This window comes from Octodon degus, unplaced genomic scaffold (assembly GCF_000260255.1).
Source record: "Octodon degus isolate 3935 unplaced genomic scaffold, OctDeg1.0 scaffold00027, whole genome shotgun sequence".
In the NCBI taxonomy this organism is placed as follows: Eukaryota; Metazoa; Chordata; class Mammalia; order Rodentia; family Octodontidae; genus Octodon; species Octodon degus.
This window is the reverse complement of record NW_004524603.1, coordinates 8,933,654-8,950,296: the sequence shown is the minus strand read 5'-3', so window position 1 is coordinate 8,950,296 and position 16,643 is coordinate 8,933,654. Positions and strand designations below refer to the sequence as shown.

Sequence of the window (16,643 nt, the reverse complement as noted above, 5' to 3'; positions counted from 1 at the left end):
TTAAACTCCCAGTCGTCGTAGCCAAAGATGCGTTGTCTTCAATCACCATCAGAAGACTCCTCTTCTTGAACGTATCCCTCCTTGTTGCCATTTCTGAAGAGCTCTACAAGTGTTCTCTTATGGGTATCTGTATGAATTATGATTTTTAAAAAAGTACAGTAAATGCTGCTGCCAAGTGCCAGAATGGCAAAAACATCACAGCGTGTGTGCGTCTACCTAATTTATAGGATAAGGAACTGCAGGACTCTTGGCTTTTCCCCAAAGTCCAAATGCCCATGCAAAGCAAGCATTTTGAATCAATTTGGGATATCCAAGCAGCCACAGCAGCACAGTCAAAGATGCTCACGAAAGCAAAGCCTTCAGAAATGTTTCAGAATGCAGTAAAGTAATGGGATGAATGTGTGCGAATCTCTACAGTTTTCTAGGTACATTAACAGCACTGTGTCCTTTACTGCAATACACTTTTTTTTTAAATTTAAAGATTTACCCTATTTTTTTTCCATGACGCCACATCTCTTTCCTCAGAACTTATGTTCAGTGGAAAGAAAGTCAACTCAATAATGAATGAGCACAAACATGGTGCTGCTAAGGGGCATAAAGCATCGTGCAGGTCCAGAGGTGATGGCGACAATGTGTTAGCCACAAGTGACTGCAAAGCCTGTCCCTAGCGGTACACTTACCCCAAGCAGAGAAGCGGGGTGACGCGTCACTTTCTGCACTGGAAACCATCCCTGAGACAGCCGCCAGTGGGAAGGGCGGGGCCTTCTTCTTGCATGGTAGTGGATGGAAAAGAGAGGTGGGCACTGCGGCCATTGGGGCTTTAAACAACAGTCATGCTGTTCCCGTGACTGAGAACAGATGCCAGGGAATGTTTGGCACTTCCTTCAACATTCACTGGTGTAAAATTTCCCGGGCTGCTGGAGAGATGAATGATTGCCCATTATCTCACTAGTGATATGTACAGACCTGAGTTATAATTCATTGTCATAGAATGTTTTTCTATTCCATATTTTTCTTAATTCTACTGCAAGTAGCTCTGGGAAATATAGTGTGCATGTATTATGCTATTTCCTAGTAAGTTACTGAAAAAAAGGATAAGATAGTTGAAGTTCGTTTCAAATTTCACAAAGCTATATCACGTCTAAAAGTTTCATATTGTTTGTTAAAAGTTATAGTTCAGACTGGTTGTGGTCATGGTGCCAGTGACATTTTGTAGGAGTTGCTTGGCTGACTTTGTGCAAAAAGAGGGTAGAAGAGGCAGAGAAGGAAGTCTCCTTCCGATGGTGATGGCTGAGGACTGCTTGGGCGCGGTCTGTTGCCATGGAGATGAGGTGCCATGTGAATTGCCCAGAGAAAGAACCATTACCCTTGATGCAGTCTTTCGGAGAGGGAGCATAGACTGGGAAGAAACCCAAAGATTGAGTCCTGAACATTTTAGAATCAGGAAAATGTTGACGTTAGAGTAGCAGAAAGGTCCATTAAATGAATCAGAGAATAAACAACTAGTTGGGGAGAAGGCAAAAATGTTAATGAGATTATAAAAGCCAAGTTCAGAAAGTGGTGCAAATAGAGTTGAGATTTTGCTGGTTCCTGTGCAGTTCCTGTGAGTAGGATGAGCTCTTAATTTGTCTCCTGGCAGTATACACCAAGTGGATGATTATACTGTGTTCTCTCTTAGGGACGTCCATTTCTCTTTCATTATTGTAAGAACAAAACATGCTGTTTATCCTTTTGGATTTCTCAGTGTATGCTATGGCATTATTAGACAAAATGCTGCAAATTGAATCTCTAACATTTGTCTCCTATAAATACAATGTTTTATATACATTGATTAGCAACTCCTCATTTCTTATTATTTAACCTTTATAGTATTCTCTTTTGCCTTTCTTTCTCTAACTTCAATAGTTTTATTCTCTATCGACTTTTAGGGCTGGCCTAATAGCTCAGCAGATTAGAGCTCCTGCAAGCAGGCTCCCCCAGGCCTGCCGTGCTGGCCCCGCCCCCAGGGCCTGGTGAGAGGGCAGTTGAGACTGGGAGTGGAGGCACGCGCCTGTAATCCCAGCACTTGAGAGGCTGTAAACAGGCGGATCACTACGAGTCTGATCAAGTAGTGAGACCCTGAAGACCCTGGAGACCCTTCCCTAAACTATAAAAATCAATCAATCAATCAGCTTTTTATTTAAAAAAAAAAAAAAAACTCAGTTTTACTTGAAATTCTTAGGTAGCGAGGCTAAGCTAAACTCCTTCACAATGAGCACATTGACCTACCTCTGTTCCTGGAAATCAGGAGGTCATATAATCTGCTCCTGTGGCTTCTTTTAACTAGTATAAATTCTGATCGTTTGCTAATATTTTCTCTGGATTTTAAGGCTTTTGCTTCATTCAGTCATTATTTTGACAAGCAAATACTATCACTGTGCAACAGCCGCACTGAATCTCTCTCTCTCTCTCTATTCTTTTCAGAAAAATGTGATGAACCACTCGTCTCCGGCCTCCCGCATGTCGCTTTCAGCAGCTCTTCCTCTATGTCCAGCAGCTACTCCCCCGGCTATGCCAAGATAAACAAGCGAGGAGGTAAGGCAGCGTTGAGTCCTCTGCCAGTGAACACGCTAAGTGAAAGCATGGGCTGTTTGGGACACACTGCCGCGGTGCCCACTGCCAGGCAGCTGCTGTTACTAGGCGCTCCACATCGTCCTTCCTCATGTCTAGAGGCCTCACAGACACCAGGAAGCTCTCATGTGCTTCCTGCTGGGGGGAAATTTAGCAAAACTCAAACATGTCATGCTTTCTACTTTTTCTATACTTTCAACTTTGTTATGAAAACTATATAAAAACAATTATATATGTACTCAAAGTTTGGGATTTTAAATGGTTGCATTCATTGCTTCATGATAACTTCAAAGCTGAGAGCAGTTCATGGAGAGTAAAGGGAAATGACTGGAGTAAGATGCACAGAATTACTTCAAATAGATCGTCATAGAAATGTCAGGGGATGACAGCTTACAGAGGACAGGTATTGTTGTGTTTATGAATCAATCAACAAGGGCCATAAGATGTCATTTGGGAATTAAAAAAAAAAAAAAAGAGTGGTTGCCAAGAACTGGAGTGAGAAATAAGAAGGGGAAGATGTCGGTGAACAGGGAAGAAGTTGGAGGTTGAAAGAAGGAACTCCAGTTATTCAGCATGGTGGCCACGGTGAATGACAGGTTGTACACTTGAAAATTACAAACAAATTGTCATTTTGTTTATGTGCTCACTACAAACAAAGGGCATCCCTGTGAGGGGACAGGCATATTAATTAGCATGAGTAAGTAGTTTCACAATATATTCATGTAATAAGGCATCATCATTTAGTCCATAAATACATAAAATTTTATTTGTCAATTTGACTGTAATAAAATTAGGGGGCATAGGAAATACTAAATCATAGGATAATTTCAAACCACAGCAATGCAACAAATAGAAAAAAAATATAGAAGAAAGGACAATTGACAAAGATGAATGTAAAAGGGAAAGAGAAACAAAGATAAAGGGAAGAAAGTAAAACATACCACAAGGAAATAAAAGAGAATGACATGAAAATTTATAAGTGACAGAGGGGGCTGGCCAAATAGCTCAGTGGATCAAAGCCCCTGCAAGCAGGCGTGGGGGCCAGGGGTTTGATCCCTGGACCTGCTGTGCCAGCCTCACCCCTGGGGCACGCTGAGATGACAATTGGGACTGGGCATGGTGGCATGTGCCTGTAATCCCAGCTCTTGGGAGGCTGTAAACAGGTGGATCACTATGAGTCCAATCTAGTAGTGAGACCCTGAGCACCCTGTAGACCCTTCCAAAAAAACAAAAAAAAAAAAAAAAAGGAAGGAAGAAAAAGAAAAAGAAATGACAAAGGAATTAGATAAGAAATGGCTAGGATAATATATAGTGCATAATATATACAGAAGTGTGAAGATGACTTCAGGAAGCTCTGACTTATTGAAGCAGTATACAGGCAAAGTAGAAAGACATAAATAACAAAAAGATTTGATTCAATAGCTGCCGTTTTCATGGCTGTATTAACTAGCTCATATTTTGTAACCTGATATTCATCAAGTTACTACAATGATAATTTGCTATCATTACTGCTAGTTATCGGTTATGTTTCTTAAAAATCCCAAGGCAAAAGAAATTTTAGCTTTAGCTTATTGTTTCTTTTATGAGCGTCATGGAAACTCTCAACAAAAAATGAATATATGGAGAAAAACATGAAAGAAAAAAAAAAGAACTGTCCATATCCAGGTACTAACAAGGCAGACTCGTCCAGGATTATGAAATATGGAACAAAATAAAGGCCATGAAATAAATAATATATTCCCGGATGCCAAGGAATGTCATAGTCCCTAAAATCCGTGTCATGGGACTGAAAAATGTACAATTTTAATGAGAAGAAGCAGAGACAGAAAATATCTACTTAGAAATAAGCTATGAGAAAAGTATGAATGAAGAATATGATTTTCTCCATGAATTCAGGCATGTCAGGTTATACCAAGCATAGGACACTTAAGGAATAGATAGTGTAAAGCATATGTCAACAATGAGAAATGTACAAACAAACAATGAACACGTCATGGCACCGTGCTCGGAGTTAAGCAGTGAACCCATTTCACTCGAAGACTCAGCTAGCGAATTATCCCCCAGGACAAATTATATGTGTTGTAGATGCAAAAATGTAAAATGAGTTAGAATTATCAGAATCAGACAAATATGTGTTCCTCTGACTTTTCAGCGAAAAGGTCACTAGATGTGTGAGTTAGTATTTTCTTTGACTTCTGCAGGAAATAATATATCTCAGGAAAAATCTTTTTTTAACTCTCATTTTAGTAATGTTATACTTAAATTTTTGTTTGGTTTTAAACAAAGGACCAGAAGGCAATACTTGCAGGGATCATTTCTGTAGTATATAAAGTAGGACCAGATGTCACCTTAAATTACTTAAAGCTACTTATCCATTTACCTACTCATATATGCAGAGCGAGACATATACTTTTAAACCTCTGAGCTATTAATATACTTTTTTACCTGGATAATGATTTTCTTCACTGAGCTTTGAGAAATACTTTTGCTTTTATGCTGATGTTCTCTCTAGATTTTTTTCTTTTTTTTCTCTTTTCTTTCCTTTATTTTATTTTAGGGAAGGGTATATAGAGTGTTCAGGATCTCACTACTAGATCAGACTCATAGTGATCTGCCTGTTTACAGCCTCCCAAGAGCTGGGATTACAGGTACATGCCACCACGCCCAGTCTCAATTGTAGTTTCAGTGTGCCCCAGGGGCGGTGCCGGCAGGGCCGGGCTGGGGATCGAACCCACTGCCCCTGAACTTGCTTTGCAGGCGCTTTAATTTGCTGAGCTATGTGGCCGGCCCTCTGCAGATTGATTTTTGCAGGTACATGGATGAACAGATAGACAGATGGCACATAGAATACATTTGGAAGCAAAGTTTTTATCAACACAAAAATAGGTATTTGCACTATTTTGTTTTTGTCTTGTTTTGTTTTACTTTTTCTGTTTGTTTGAGTTTTTTTCTTTCTTCCTTTTTTTTTTTTGTTTGTTTTTGGGTTGTTTTGCTTTTTCAAGACAAGATCTCACTACATAGGTCAGACTGACTGTGAACTCACTAGGAGCTCCAGCTGGCCTCGAACTCACAGTGACCCTCCCGCCCTTGCCTGCTACATGCAGAGATTGCAGATGTGCACCACCAGGCCAAGCTCAATAAGCTGTTCTTAAAAAGTTATGATTTTTTTGGACTGTTCAACATTGTGTACTTTTAACTATTGATGTAATTCTTAATCACTTATTAGGGTGAAGCCGTTGTATTAGAAGAGAAAATATTGTATCCCATAGATACCGGCTTATACATTATGTTCCATTTATTAACATTTATTCTGCTGCAGCCTTATTGCTTACATTTTGGCACTCAAGGCTGTTTGCTCTGTGTAGCTGCAGGTTAACTCTCCCCAGCTATATATGTGGTTGCTTTGGATTCTGAGGCAGATCGCTCCCTCCCTACCTTGTGTGGTGCTTGGTGTCTTCACGACAGGCACAGCACACAGCGGTAGGGTTGAACTCGTCCCGCGTGGACCATGGTGGGCCCTGTAGGATGAAGGAGCCGTCATCCAAGAGGATGCTACAGTCTCTCCAAGAAAAACCTGTAATACCTAACAAGCATTCCTAGAGCACAGGCCTGCAGTCCCAGCGCTCTGGTAGGCTGAGGCAAGAGAATTAAAGTCCGAGTCCCATGTGGGGGAATTAGAGAGAGCCTATATCAAAGTTATATATATACATTTCTTTCTTTTTTTTTCTTTCTTCCAGTTTTGTATGCATATATCTGGTAGCATGACTAACTTGTTGGAAGACAACTCTGCATTGCAACAAATACTGTGAAATTCATATTACTTTAAGTGAAGTTCTGTATGACTTGTAATTTTTTGTGTTTTAATTCTATTTTGTATTCTCTTTAGAAAAAGAAACAAACAAACAAACAAACAAAACAAAACAAAACAAACCTGGAGAGGTAACTCAGTGTAAAGACACAGGACATATAGCCCAGTCCTGGACAAATGCTTATAAGCCCGCTGGGAAAAAAAAAAAAAAAAAAAAAAAAAAAAAAAAAAAAAAAAAAACACCGCAATAATTTATTCTTGCAGAAAAGGTCGTATGTAAATGCCCTTTGCAGAAGTTATTTATTCACTGAAATTCATGCTCTAATATGCATGACTAATAACCTTTGCTGATTGAGATGTTTTCTAGTAGAGCATGATCTTATATATATGAGGAGTAGAGTAAAAGGAAGCAGAGAATTCTCAAAAGAGGTAAAAAATATCTCTCTACATCTATATCTTTAGGTAGATAGAGAAGAGATAGAGATGGAGATGGAGACGGAGCCGGAGACGGAGACAGAGACAGAGACAGAGACAGAGACAGAGACAGAGATAGATAGAGACATGTAAGAGAAGCCAGGAATGCTGGGAGTATATTTTCTGAAGTTTTTTATTTTTTATTTTTTCTGTATTTTAGGGAAGAGTCTACAGGGTGTTCAGGGTCTCACTACTAGATCAGATTCGTAGTGATCCTCCTGTTTACCACCTTCTAAGTGCTGGGATTACAGGCATGCGCCACCATGCTCAGTCTCAATCGCCATCTCAGTGTGCCCCTGGGGACAGGGCTAGCACAGCAGGCCTGGGGATTGAACCTCTGGCCCTTGTGCTGCTTGCATGTGCCTTAACCTGCTGAGCTATTTGGCTGTGGGAGTGTATTTTCTCAAATCACTAGTGGCAATGCCATCTGACATACACGCTACGTAAATATTTGAAAGTGAAAAGATAGTGTAGGAAGATAAAAGATTATAATTTCCTAATTGTACCAGTGCAGAAAAAAAACAAATTCAGCATTGTGTTTAGAAACACTGATTTCAGGTTTTGTTGTGTAAGTAAGTCAACAAAATATATTTTCAAATATTTCTTACAAAGCTTGTGTTTATCAATACATAAAAAGGCAAATTAGAGTATATATGCAAATTCAGATTTAGATGACCGACGGTCCTGTATTTGTGAAATTTATTTTAGTTTTGAGGTCCCCATAATCCTGATCCTTCCACCACAACTTTCAGGTCATGAAATACTAAATAACAGATCTATGTTAAATGTCATCTTTAGATATTAAATCCTGGAACCCATTTTTTTTTTTTTTTAGTTTTGTTTCTTTCTTTTCACTTCTCCCTGCCTCCATCCCTTCCTCTCTTCCTTCTTTCCTTTGTTCCTTATTTTCCTCACTCTTTCCTTCCTTCTCTCTTACTGAGTTCTTCTTGTGATCTCTGATTTAACTTCCCATTTCTGACATGGTGAAAGCTATGGATCTTGTGTCTCTCTGAGTCCAAGTCAGTTAAATTGTTACCCTCTTCAAGTTTAGCACAGATACTATACTTTTGAGAGTATAGTATCTGATACAAAGTATCACTCACCTACCTTTGTAATACAGTTTACAGATCTAAATGCTTTCTGGTGTGTACTCAACACTTGCTCATTTTCATGACAACTTTATTAGGATGGCTGGGTTGGGGTGCTGTCTCAGTCTGTTTTCTGCTACTATAATGAACTATCAAGGATGGATAATTTATAAAAAAAAATAATAATTTGGCTCTTGCTTCCGCAGGCGGGAGCATCCAAGCACATGGTGCCAGGATCTGCCCAGCATGGGCTTGGGGATTGTTGCTGGGACATCCCATGTCAGTCACTGGAAAGGCAGGCACACTTACAAGACTTGAGAAGGTCTATTCTTTTATCAGCGACCCACTCCCCAGGTGGGCAACCACTTCTGTGCCAACTGCTCTCCATGTCTGGTGCAGGTCATGCCCCTCAACACCTGTGCACCAGAAGTTAGGTTTTCAATACATGAGCACTTGGAGCACATTCAGGCCACACAGATAGCATTCTCCTGCTAAACTTGTGGCCTTTCACCTCACATGACTTGCAACATCGTCCTCTTCTGTGCCCAGAGAGCCAGCTGCTCTCCCACACGGTCTTTTCTTCCACCAACCAGATTTGCAGCAGATTTCAACAGATGCTTCCAGATTGTCTGCTCCCTTTGCTATGGGTGTAGACCTTGGACCTCAGTGTACTCCTAGGACAAAGAGGATGGGCCATGCCTAGACAGGGCAGAGATGCAAGACGCAGCTGTTGGTGAAGAAGGAAAGGTGGGAGATCCCGTGAATCTACATAAAGCAATGGAGATAAAGACCCTGGCTTTGGTTGCCAGGTGTGGAAGTGCATGCCTGGATGTGCAGCACTCCAGCAAGCTGAAGCAGGAGGGTACCCCAGCCTGAGCATCATAGTGGTTTAGCAAGATCCTATCTCCAGGAATGAATGAATGAATGAATGAATGAATGAATGAATGAATGAATCAATAAATGAATCAATGAATCAATGAGCCAATGAACAAATCAATGAATGAATGAACAAATCAATGAGTCAATGAATGAATCAGTAAATGGCTTGGGAACATAGCTTAGGCTTAGTGAAAAGGCTGGGTTCAAACTCCAGTAAAACACACACACACACACACACACACACACACACACACACACACAGAGTCACTTGCTTCCATCCTTCCTACTCTCTCTTCATGCACTACTTTCAGGACATCATAGCCTCTGGCTGTACTGCAGTAGACCTTTCTCTCTGTAAAAGCCACCACCTTTTCTGTGAGTTAATTTGAGTAAGTAACTTTTCTTTATTAGAAGCTATGGCACTCCTATTTAAAAAGCAATCACTGCTGTCCACATTTTACAGATTAGAAGAAATAGCATATTAATTAGTGTCTTTACATTAGATTCTGCAGTGACCTAGCTGGGTACCAGCGAAACAGGGCAGGGTCATAAATCTGCGTCTTCTCCACAAACCCAACACACTTGGTATTGATTAGAGCAGATTATACAGATCATTCTTGTGTGTGATTTAGCCCAAAGATGGGAACTAAGATGAGGTTGAAGGTCTGAAATTTAATTCCTGCATATTTTGCCAGCTAAATCCCATCACAAAAGCTCAGCCTTTTCCTGATGAAGATCTCTCATAATTTCCCTTTGCTCTTCTTTTTGTGCTTTATTTGACTTAGTGAATCTCTCTGCCCATATTAAAGGTATTTCTTTCAGACTCATATGCTGAATAATTTCTGCCACTTTGGATATGTGTCATCTTTCTTCATGAACCCCAGGGTGGAGTTGCAGTAACAGTGGTGGCAGTGGTTCTTTCTGTGTTATTTAGCCTCTATTCCCTTCAGCACAGAAAGCTGGTTGCACTCGCAGGCCACATAATGAATGTGCACTTCTGGGAGGAATATGTGTGTAGCAGACATCTGGAAAGACTGAGGCAATGGATCTCTCGATGGCCATATTTGTCCTAATGAGACCTACGATCTTTACTTTTCCTTAGAAGACACTTCCGAGGTTAATAACTGCCGTCTTGCCTTGAGGTCACAGCTCTCGTAAATCATTCTTTAGACAAACACCTCTCTGGCACATACTGTTGGCCAAAGGCAAGCTTTAATAATTGGCACGATGCCAGCCTGCTCTGCAGCATGTGCTACACATGCTGGACCTCCTCCTGTGCTTTTCCAGTGATTCTGCAGTTTTTCTTTACTCTGCCCTTTAGCAGTGCATTCCTGCTACTCCAAGAAAGTGTTCTTGTTCTGCCCCATTAATCCAGCTTCAATTCTCTTAACACTTAGTTGTATTTCTAAAAGACTCCCCTTTCCTCTGCTTTGTAGTCTTTTTTCCCTTCTTTGGGTTTTAATATTGAAAGATCTGTCGCAGCTAATCGAATCCAGAACTGTAGCTGATAGATGATAACTTGGGAAAGCAACTAAGACGCTTCCCAGACGATACTGTTTATCTCTGTGGCTGTGGTACCTCCCATGGCTCATATGATTCTTCCAGTCCCTGCTCCCTTTCTCTGTTCTGCGTGTGGTGGCCAGACTCTGCTAGATGCCCGAGATTCTTCCCTTGAACTTCTACTGTGATGGTTTTATCTTACAACCGGTGGACCACACACTAACTCCTTGGCAACCATGAGCTAAATATAACCCTTTGTCCTTAAAGTTGAGGATGTGGTGATGGAAAAGAAGAATGTTGGCAGCCTCCCTCACTTAGTAATTTTTAATCAGCTTCTTCTTCATTCATAACTCAGCATGACTTAAGAATGTATCCATCATTGAAGGGAGACTCTCCTACACACATTTTCTTTTCAGGAGCAGAACTTTGGAGCAGAAAAATCCAGGACAATTATTTTTACATGTAGCATCAGAAGTTATTAGACATTATTACTGTGGTTTGCTGTATGTCATCTTGAAATTGTCCTTCTGGAAACATCCAGAGTAATGCCCAGCTGTGGAAAGACAATGAATTTTGCTTCCAGATAGTAATTATTTGCCAGCAGTGAGTTTCAAACCAGAAAATTTTGACAGTGAAAGAGAATACAATTAGTAATTATTTGAGGGGAATCCTGGAGTTATTGTCCCCTTAATAATATTTAGCAATGGAATCAATTATACAAGTTATGAAAGCCAAACTGAAGATTAAAGAAATAATCTAAACAAATTGCATTGCATTTAAATATTTGTCTCTTTTCCCACAATTGCTTTTACCTTCTATGGACAATATTTCAATCATCAGTAGTTTCAATTAAAGCTTGAGGTATGTGCTCATATTTCAAAAGCAAAAGCTCTTTGAAAAGTTATTCTTGGGCCGGGGAGATGGCTCAGTGGAATAAGCGCTTCCCTGGCAAGCGCAAGGGCCTGAGTTCAATCCCCGGTTCTGCAAAAAAAAAAAAAAAAAAAAAAAAGTCCTCTTAATATTTGAGTGTATGCCAATGAATGTCTTTGTTTCATCATCATTTAAAATAAGCAATTATTAAGTAATCCAAAAATGAATGTGGTAATATTTTAAATAATTATAATAACTTCTGTGAAACTAAACTGTTACATATATAACTTAAATGTAATCTTAAGCCTTTTTACCTCAAATACATTTCCATCCAAATGAAAGTTATTTTGTCAGTGTATATCTAAATTTGATAGCACCTTGCTAGGTGAGCACTTCTCTTTGAAGTTTGGATCACAAATGAAAATGTTTGGCCAAATTGTACTTCCAATGACAAATTGCATCCAGTGACAAAAAGCAATCATGGTAATCTTTAATAATATTAAATAGTTAAGTATAATATGGATTACACTATAATATTGAATATAATACTGTAATATTAAAGTAAGTGAATGAAATGAGATGTTACTGTATTATTTTGCTATTTTTATCTCATTTGAATTGTATCTTCTAGAATTCAAATACTATAGAAACTGATATTAATTTTTGATCACCAGAAGGAAAAAAGACACATTTTTCTGGACATTTGAAAGAATAAAATTATTACCTTTTCATTCCCAAGGACTATAAATTCTGACTGTATAAAAACTAAAATTTTTACATGATTCCCTCTTGAGTGCTTAGTACCCTTTCATTCAACTTTCTAATTGAATAAGAGCTGCAATGAGACACATATTGTCAATTTTAACTTTCCTATCTTAATTGGCAAATATAAATCCACATTTTGGCCTTACCAAGAGCTTTATAAAATTAAAAATGCAGTGCAAGAAATGTTTGTACCAGTGATTATCCAAATGCTGGGACACGGAAAATAGACTTCTGTGGCATAAAGGACTTCATTTTGGCCCATAATTTTAGATCATTTGCTGCATGATCATTTGACTTCTAGGCAGAAAGAACGCGACCACACTTGCACGTTTTCAAAAGTTTAAATCCAACTGTCTCGTGATCTTGGAGCCAAAGGCTTAGCCTTGAAATATAAAAATAAAAAAAGGAAGTTAAGGCACAATGACAAGCACAAACATTCCTACTCCACGGTTCAATGCCTATCATCTTTTTTTTAATTGTGTACCATTTCTAATATCTTATTATTTTTCTATCCTCTTTTCTTGTTTGTTTTGTTTTTGTTTTTGTTTTTGAATCTATTTAGGACAAGGTGTACAGGGTCACATTATGGATATCGGACTCATAGTGGTTCTCCTGCTTGCAGCCTCCCAAGTGCTGAGATTACTGGCACACACCGCCAACCCACCCAGTCTCAATTGCCATCTCGGTGTGCTCTGTGGGTTGGGTGGGCCAGCACAGCAGGCCGCGATCGAACCCCGGACCCCTGCATCAGCCTAAGCAGGTGCTTTAATGTGCTGAGCTATCTGGTCATCCTTCTTCTCTTTAAAATAAAAAATAGAGGAAGAAAGACAGAAAATAATTAGACCAAATCAAGTGTGAAACTCTTCAGGGCAAGCACTAGGTTCTGTACTTCCATATCGAGCATGCAGGTTACATGGTGATAAGGAATGAGTTCCAGAGGGCCGGGAATTCCTGACCCTCCATGGCCTTTCTGGCTGTGGTCCATGTGACCTCTTCCTTGGGCTGGCTGTGCTCATAGATTGCACCTTTCCTTTCCTCAGCAGATATTCCAGATTCCTGGTATCACTAAGTTCTGAAAGAAATACGTAAACTTAATCTCTCAGCCAATAGGACTTCCTTTGAAATTGGGGAAGAAGCCTTGCTAATCCTACAGCTATTGTATTGTGAACACCAGCAAATCCAGCAACACGGAAGTAATGACAAGTGCTGCCACAGCAGAAGCAGTGTCTAGGCTGTTACCATGTTGGGCCTGTCAGCTGCAGCTTCTTTTACTGCCCAGGTTCCTGAGTACAGTGAAGGGAATTCCACACGAGCAGTTCCCTAGCTATCTCCTCTGGAGCAAGGGACCCAGGCACTCCCTTCTGAAAAGGAAGGTTTACTCCTCTGGACTCTTGACCACAAAGTCCTTGTGGCATTCCTCCAGGGCATCTATCCTCTCATCCTTGTACAAAGTGCTTTGTTTTTTTTTGGTTTTTTTGTTTGTTTTGTTTTTGTTTTTGAAGGCTGCTACTCTCTTTAACAGCTGCATCTCTTATATCTTAGATCATTCATTACTCCAAATCTCAGCCTCCTAGAAAGTCTCAGGACTAGTTAAAAGGATCAGAGGTATTTACAGCCAGAATGTAGCACCTAGAACCATTAGTCCATCTGCCACAGAAGTCCTTGTTCCCACCTGAAAACTCATGGAGCCTGCCCGTACATGTGCATTTTTCATCAGCATTCTCATCTTCTGAGTTCTGTCCAGAACCACCCATTAATCTCTATGTACAGTGTCTTAAGTCTTCTCTACCCTCCTTCTCTGAATCTTTCCAAATACCTGGAACAAACCAGTTTGGAAGGCTTCTGAAGTGCATGCTCTCCTCCAGCCACAGCAATGACCTGACTTTCCCTGTAGTAATTTCTTTTCTATCCAACTGCTTTCTCACTGCCACAACCACATACCTGATGCAATGTAAAGAATGATGGGTTTATTTGGCTCAGGACATCCGAAGCTTCAGTTCATGGCAGCTGGCTCCAAGGCGCGTACATGGCAGCAAGAAATGGTGGGGCAAGGATGCTTGCTTTGTGGCGTCAAGGGAGGACCACAGTGGCGTTTTGCAAGAGAGAAGGCACAGGGACTACATTCAGTCCTTGAGACCACACCTTCACCATGTTCACCTACATGCGACCAAAAGTGTGCTTTGCTAAATCTGCTATCTCTTTCTTAATTTAGGCAAGTTGATAAATCAGGATTGATCACCATCCCAATACTTGGTAAAATTAGGGGCCTGGGAGATGGCTCAGTGGAATAAGTGCTTCTCTGGCAAGTGCAAGGGCCTGAGTTCAACCCCCGGTTCTATCAAAAGAATAAAAAGAACCTATCCTCCAATACTTGGTAAAATTACTATGATATGGAATGTCAGTTCACTGTGCAGTGACTCATAAACTTTGTTTAGATGTGCTTTTCATTTTGAAAATATTATCGCTATATTTCTCCATAAGGTCCAACTGTATAATGTTGGCATGCCAACACCTTCCTTCTTTCTTTCTCCCCCGTAGAAATCTGGCATAGGTTTTTGCATTAGTGTCCATTGAGCCCCACTTGCTGCGGGGTGCAGAGATTATGTGCTCTGGTGCCACCTCCACACACTTTGTCAATCAAACTAGCCTGCAGTCATATTGTGTTCTGTGTCATTGTCCCCTGGAGAGTCACTCTCTCTATTGGTGTGTGATCAATTTTAAAGTCAGGATGACGCACATCCACTTTGGAAGATGTTTTTTATAAAGTGTAGCTAAACATAGCATGCATCAATGGTTTCAAATGAAATTTAATATTCTAGAAATATAGATCTATCTTCCAATACACTCTTGCTTTTCAGAAAATAATAATTGCAAAGATTCTTTCTGTATTATGGATGATGACTTTCTTCCAGTGAACAGAAGTTAGCACAATGAATTAGAATTCATTGGAAACGTGAGATTCTAGATTATTTTTTTAATTTTTGTGGTACCAGGGATTGAACTCAGGACCTTGCATTTGCCATGGAAGCACTTATTTTATTGAGCTATCTCCCCAGCCCCTAGATTTTTAATAGTTGGAAGTTTTAGTTAATTATGCTTAGATTTTCTGTGTTTTAGCATATTCTAATTATCTTAACATTTAGCTCATCATGAGATAGCTTAGGATCAGCAATATTATATAAACCATTGCTACTGTTTAACACTCTAATGATATCACAAATTTAATATGTGATTATATAAAAAAGAAAATTGGGAGGGCTGGTGAGATAGCTTGGCGAACTAAGCGCCTGCTTCGGCAAGCTCAGGGGCGGGATTTCCATCCCTGGTACCACATGCTGTGCCAGCCCCACCCCCAGTTGTGCTGAGCCCACCACTGAGACCAGACATGGTGGCACACACCTTTTATCCCAAAAGCTGGGGAGGCTGAAAACAGGATGATCTCTATGAGTCTGAGCTGTGTAGTGAGACCCTGTACCAAATACAGAAAAAAAGAAAAGAAAAATTGGGGAATAATCAATTCAGATAACGTGCTTTGTAATTTCACTTTAAACACAATGTTTAAATCTCTTCTGTTTGATTCTTATACTATAAAATTTAAGGCACACAGGCTAGAATAACCTATGTGAACTAGAAAAGAAGTATGTTTAGATAACTATCTACTTAAAAATATTTGAAGAATACATATGTATCATAGATTTACTGATATGAGTCTTCATTTCCCTTCTTCCTGGAGGAGGATGTCCTGGGCCACTTTCCACTTTGGTCCTGTTGCCAAGTTACATCACTAACTAGATGATGTCTGGGGATGTGTCATGTCTGATACACATACGCTGTAGCCAGAGTTGCCCCTTATTCCTTTGACTTGATCTTAGTGGGACACTGAAGGCTTCTCATGGTCAGGAACATACATTTCTCTATGCCAAGAAAAAGCCAGAATATTTTGTTTATTTATTCATTTAAAACAGGAGAAGAGGAAAGAATAACCGTAAAACACCGTACAGTGTGTTGATTATTGTTACTCTCCTACTAGATGAAAATCTTGATCATGTCAAGTTTTGAGCAGTTGTATTTTTTTTTCTAAAACACAACAGTAGTATATTTTGGAGATTAAATATTTAGTCATCCTTTTCGGTTTGCCAATTTTTTATAGACACGGCTTTTGTATTTTTCATGTCTCAGTCTTTCACATCTGAAGATATCGAACTTATGTGTATAACTTGTAGCATTTTGTAAACACTCATGTTGGAATAGAATTTACGCTTTCCTGGCAAGTGCGAGGGCCTGAGTTCAATCCCCGGGTCTGCCAAAGAAAGAAAGAAAGAAAGAAAGAAAGAAAGAAAGAAAGAAAGAAAGAAAGAAAGAAAGAAAGAAAGAAAGAAATAGAATTTACCCAATCTCAAAACATTTTAACACAATATTGCCCGTGTGTGAGATCCCAACAATATATTCTGTAAAAATGAACAAACATTGAATATTATTTATTCTATATTTTATGCTACCAATTTTAAAGTCAAATGCATATTGCTTCTAAGTTGGAACGGTTTGTTAAAGTAATAATATCAACAATATTGTTTGTTCAAAGTATTATATAAGATTTTAATCAGTTATTGCCAGAGACAAGACTGTTACAGAGAATGAGTGAAAATAGT

General features: G+C 39.5%; 1 protein-coding gene across 1 annotated transcript in view; it reads left to right on the top strand.

The window, feature by feature from the left end:
* The first annotated feature begins 2,250 nt into the window (after positions 1–2,250).
* Cntnap2 (contactin associated protein like 2) overlaps positions 2,251–16,643 on the top strand; it is a 1,699,165-nt gene continuing 1,684,772 nt past the window's right edge. Inside the window, 2 exon segments of the mRNA XM_012514194.2 lie at positions 2,251–2,290; positions 2,464–2,574. Of these exon segments, the coding sequence (XP_012369648.1) occupies positions 2,251–2,290; positions 2,464–2,574 (151 nt within the window).